General features: G+C 35.2%; 1 protein-coding gene across 1 annotated transcript in view; it reads right to left on the bottom strand.

The window, feature by feature from the left end:
- Positions 1-2444: 2444 nt before the first annotated feature.
- The window catches only part of DDX10 (DEAD-box helicase 10), a 101748-nt gene continuing 98192 nt past the window's right edge, over positions 2445-6000 (bottom strand). Inside the window, 1 exon segment of the mRNA XM_014466796.2 lies at positions 2445-2489. Within this exon segment, the coding sequence (XP_014322282.1) occupies positions 2445-2489 (45 nt within the window).

Raw genomic sequence — 6000 nt, 5'->3', positions numbered from 1 at the left:
ATTTGATCCAAGCTGAGCACTGGCTGGGAGACACTGCAAACCAGGTTACTATAAAGAAAAGTTTTTATATGTAACGTTTATGATGGTACTGTTAAACAAAAGAATCTCAGGATTAGCCACATCAATTGCTTTCAAAAAATAATGTACAAAATAACATATAAAAAAATAGCAGTTATAGGGATAATATGGTGCACGAGCAGTGGCCTAAGGTATACTAACATGAATAAAATGTCTTCAACAGAAGCAAGCAGAAATCCTGGGGAAATGAAATTGCAGAATCTAAAGTGATTTATAAATAGTCTAACTAGAATTTAACTGCAGATGAGAAAAATTTATCAGATAAATTTTAAGCATATCAAGATGTTAAAAAATGATTACATAATAAATTCATGGGAGATGATTTCTAGGCTTGTTCTTTCTCTGAAGAACGTGGGGTCGTCTATATCCAAATTCAAATCTGAAAATGTTCTGCAGAAATGCCTGTAACAATCACAATTCCTAAGCAGAAACCTAAGGAAAAACAGTGGTTTCTAAGCTAATCAAAGCCCATACCCATACCATATATACTCTGATATATCAAAGTCATCACCGAGCTTGTCAGAAATTAGTTGAAAAGACTGACATGTTATATTTATGCACTAAGGCTGCAAGCCTTTTAGCAGATGAACCCCATGTTCTGCATTAGCCAAACTTGCCAATGGCTTTCTCAAGGAGAAAATGCACCTTTGTGGAGGTCAAAGAGGAGTATGTGAGAATAATCTCTTCTCATGGCTGTGCCTTTAACTCCCAATGGCCAACAGAAACAGTTCTTATAAAATTACACAAAGAGCTTTCAAAAACTTAATGAGAAACTTAAAATAGAGCAATTCAGCTGTCCTATTCATATTCATATTCTCTTGCTAATTTTATTTCTACATGGAAAAAGCAAATTGTTCATCCAAGAAAGTAAACAAACAATAGGGGAAGATGACTCTCTTTGATTTGCAACATTAACTACACTTTTTAAATCTTTATTGTTGAGAGTATTACAGATGCTCCACTTTTGTCTCGTTGCCCCCTCCACCCAATTCCCACCTTTAGAACCTCGGTAACTGCCAATCAGATTCGGCTTCTCATTTAAAGGAAAACCACTTCAACTATAAATTGATAGAACCATTTTGGAAAGCAAAACAAAAACCCTGTGTCTTCTTTTTAAGAAGAGAGAAGAAAAAGGGTCAATAGGAATGGAGCCAATCCCTTAATGCAGCTCAATATTATAAATAACATTTGGTATATATAAAAAACGTTATGAAACTAAAGATTTTTTTCATTCAATCTAATTCCACTAAATGAGCCTCTTTGTTAAGTGGATCAGCTGTTATCACAATGTAAACTGCTTTTAAAATTATTTTCCTTCCTCTTGAGAATTTCATTTAACAAGCTTATGTAAATTAAGTAGTTTTATTTACTGCCCCATCTTCGATTCCGGTAGAGGGCATGTACCTGGGTTGCAGGCACATCCCCAATAGGAGATGTGCAGGAGGCGGCTGATCGATGTTTCTCTCTCATCGATGTTTCTAACTCTCTATCTCTCTCCCTTCCTCTCTGTAAAATATCAATAAAATATATTTTAAAAAAAATTATTTTCCTTCCTCTTGAGAATTTCATTTAACAAGCTTATGTAAATTAAGTAGTTTTATTTACTGCCCCATCTAAATAAAAAGTTGTCAGTAACAAAAACCTTTCCCAACAACATAACTCAGGCATCTTCATTAATAAATTGCTTGAATTGAATACGAAGAATATATCATTTCAATGCGTTGTAATAAAACAGCATCCTTTGGGACATAGAAACAAGACAAGTATATTTATGGAAGATGTGGTAAACTAGGAAAATTATAAATCCAATTAACACTTGATAAAGACCTCCAATATAGCCCTAGCCAGTTTGGCTCGGTGGATAGAGCAACAAACAGCCTGTGGATTTAAGGGTCCCGGGTTTGATTCCAGGCAAGGGCATGTACCTCGGTTGCAGACTCGATCCCGGCCCTGGTCAGGGTGGGAGGTAACCAATGAATGTGTCTCTCTCACATCCAAGTTTCTCTGTCTCTCTCCTTCCCTTCCATTCACTCTAAAAATCAATGGAAAAATATCCTCAGGTGAGGGTTAACAACAACAAAAAGATCTCCAATACAAAGCATTTTAGGACTCCTACTAATTATTCAAATGGTACAGTTTGCTGGCATAAACAGACTAGACCTAAAGGGAAGCACAAAGGGAAGGGGGAGGGAGGCAGAAACCACTCCTCTAAGCCATCTCAAAAGGATTTCCTTTTAATGCACAAACTCAGGAGAATAGAACAATTATGTCTTTTAGAGACCTGACTCAGCATCAAATATGCACATGGTAGTATTGTAAAGTCTGTTCTTTCACCTTTAACTTCAGCTGCCCTGTCCTGTGCTCCACTATTTGCAGTTGTCCCTCTTTGCTTCATTAGTGACATAGAAGACCTATTAAAAGAAGCAGACTAGATGTAAACTAGCATTTTACTTTTGGAAAGCAAACACAGCAATCGCTATGGTCACAATATTGATCTCCTCATCTCCCATTAAGCGTCTAGTCTTTTGTCAGCGCTTTCTAAAGGGTGTCCCAAAATTCACGCAAGAAGTAATTTTGATAGAAAACACAGGTTTATAATTAAAAATTGTAAATTTTTTATTGATTCATAAAGTATACAGTATAGGGTTATGTATGGAATAGCATATCAGGTAAATGGCCTCCATGGCTTTGCTGGCACATACACACTCTTTTGTTATTGCCTGAGCAGCCACATTTTCGAAGAATGGTCCGATGATGCCTCCAGCCCAAAATCTGCACCAAACAGTGACACGTTGTGAATGCATTTGTTTCTCAACAATCACTCGTGGATTTTCTGAACCCCAAATGTGACAATTTTGTCAATTAACCAAGCCATCAAGATGAAAATGAGTCTCATCGAAATTCCAGCCACCATTTTATGCAAAACGTTCATGGAAAATTTCAACAAAAGAGTGCGTATGTGCCATCAAAGCCGTGGGAGGCCATTTTCCCTGATATGCTATTCCATACATAACCCTATACCAGCCGTGGGCAAACTATGGCCCGCGGGCCGGGTCCGGCCCGTTTGAAATGAATAAAACTAAAAAAAAAAAAAGACCATACCCTTTTATGTAATGATGTTTACTTTGAATTTATATTAGTTCACACAAACACTCCATCCATGCTTTTGTTCCGGCCCTCTGGTCCAGTTTAAGAACCCATTGTGGCCCTCGAGTCAAAAAGTTTGCCCACCCCTGCCCTATACTGTATACTTTATGAATCAATAAAAAATTTACAATTTTTAATTATAAACCTGTGTTTTCTATCAAAATTACTTCTTGCATGAATTTTGGGACACACTTTATAAACCATATAATTTAAACTTCAAGCAACCATAAAGGTTAGACTTTCTTACCTTTCCACATAAGATGAAAATGAAACTCAAATAGGTTAACATGCCATAGTCTCACAACTAGTAAACAGCTTATCAGAATGTGAACTCACATTACATCTCACTCCAAAGGCTCTGGATGACATGATTGTTCATGCAGAAAATCAAAGGATCTACCAAAACAGAAAACCTAATAGAACTAACAAATTTACCAATGTTGCAGGATACAAAAATCAAAATACAAACATCAGTTGTATTCTATGTTGTACTAACAATAAATAATTTAAAAATAAAATTTTCAAGTACCAGTTACCAAATGTCATAAAAAAATCATAAAATATTTAAAAATAAATTTATAATAGGTGAAGCAAAGAGAATTTTGGGGGAAGTAAGAATACTCTGTATATATCCATAATGGTGGATACATGTTATACATTTGTTTGAACCCACAGAATGTACAAAACCAAGAATACACCTTAATGTAAAGTACAGACTTTGAGTGATGATGTGTCAATGTAAGTTCATTAATTGTAATAAATGTATCATTATGGGGGAGTCTAGGAGTGAGGGGTCAGGGAACATATGGGAAATCTCTGTACATTCCTCTCAATTTTGCTATGAACCTTAAACTACTCTAAAAAAGAAAAAAAAAGTCTTAATAACAAATCATAAAATACTTCAAAGAAACACAAAACTCTTTAAGACCTTTAACAGAAAATTCCAAAATTTTGCTGCCAGAAATTAAAGCTCTAAAGAAATAAGTAGGTATTCCATATTCATTAAATTGAAAGACTCAAATATTGGTAAGATGTCATTTCTTCTCAAACTGATCATTGCTATCGCAATTAAAATCCCACATACTTTTTGTAGGAAATGACAAAATTTTCTATGGAAATTCAAAAGATTTAGAATAGGCAAAACAACATCAAAGAAAACTAAACTTGAAGGCCTTATGTTACCTGTTTCCATGACTTAACTATAATACTATAGTAATTAAGGTAGTATGATTTTAGCAATAAGAGAAAAATTCCTTGGGACTGCCTTTATATGAACAACAAACCAAGATCTTTAGGTATTGCTTTGAGATGTCGAACTTAACTGGATAGGTCATAGCTTCCACAACTCATCCCAGATACCAAGACTTAACATATATTCCTCTTTGTTACTCTTTTCAGTTCACTGGTCACCAACTTCTGGATTAAACAGATGATCTACGTCACGCATTTATTTGTTGAGAGATTCACTCAATTGTCAAATGAACTGCGTGCTTCCTTGTGAAGGTCAAAGTCTTCACAAGCACCCATCTGCCAGTAACCTGACACATTTAAAAATCAGTATGCATAGCAAAACCAATTTAAGATTATTAACATTTTTCATTTCCATTTAGTTTCCCATGACAGTTCACCCCATATTCACAATGTTTCCTTCATTTCACAAATAAGCTAAAGATAACTTTCACATTTATTTCACTTCTTCCAGAATTAAATGCTTTGGCAATACCATTTAAATAAGCCAATGTTTAATATGGAATAGGTTTTGAAAATATTTCCTTAAAAAAAATTACAAAAGATCAATGAAACCAAGAGCTGGTTCTTAGAAAAAAATAAAACAGATTGACAAACCTTTAACCAAACTCATCAAAAAAAAAAAAAAAGAGAGAGAGAGAGAGAGAGAGAGCGCACCCAAATAAATAAAATCAGAAATGAAAGAGGAGAAATAACAACTGACACCAAAGAATACAAAGAACTAGCTGGTGGGTGTGGCTCAATTGCTGGGTGTCATCTCGTGCACCGAAAGGGTGCTGGTTCAATTCCTGGCCAGGGTATACACCAGGGTTGTGGGCTCGATCCCCAGGGGAGGGGGAGGGGGGACGTGCAGGAGGCAGCAGATCTATGTTTCACTCTCACATTAATGTTTCTCTCTCTCTCCCTCTTCCTTCCTCTTTCTATAAAAATCAATTTTAAAAATTAAAAAAAGAACACAAAGAATTATAAGAAAATATTACAAACAACTATATGCCAACATATTGGACAATCTGGACAAAATGGACAAATTTCTAGAAATATACAATCTCACAAACTGAATGAAGAGGAATCAGAGAATCTGAATAAACAGGTTACACATAGTGAAATTGAAGCAGTAATCAAATAACTCCCAACAAAGTCTTGGACCTGATGGCTTTACAGGTGAATTTTACCAAACATTCAAAGAGCTAACACCTATCCTTCTCAAACTACCCCCAAATCTCAAGAGGCCAGCATTCTCCTAATTCCAAAATCAAAGACACTACAAAGAAAGAAAATTATAGGCCAATATCCCTGATGAACACAGATGCTAAAATCCACAACAAAATATTAGCAAACCGAATCTAGCAATACATTAAAAAGATCATACACCATGATCAAGTGTGATTTATTCCAGGTGTGCAAAGTTAGTACAATATTCACAAATCAATAAATGTGATACATCACGTAAACAAAATGAAGGATAAAAACCACATCATCATATCAATAGCTACAGAAAAAGCACTCGATAAAATCCAGCAACCATTT

Source organism: Myotis lucifugus, unplaced genomic scaffold, assembly GCF_000147115.1.
Source record: "Myotis lucifugus unplaced genomic scaffold, Myoluc2.0 scaffold_362, whole genome shotgun sequence".
NCBI classification, from domain to species: domain Eukaryota; kingdom Metazoa; phylum Chordata; class Mammalia; order Chiroptera; family Vespertilionidae; genus Myotis; species Myotis lucifugus.
The sequence above is the reverse complement of the archived record's forward strand: the minus strand, read 5'-3'. Positions and strand labels throughout refer to the sequence as shown.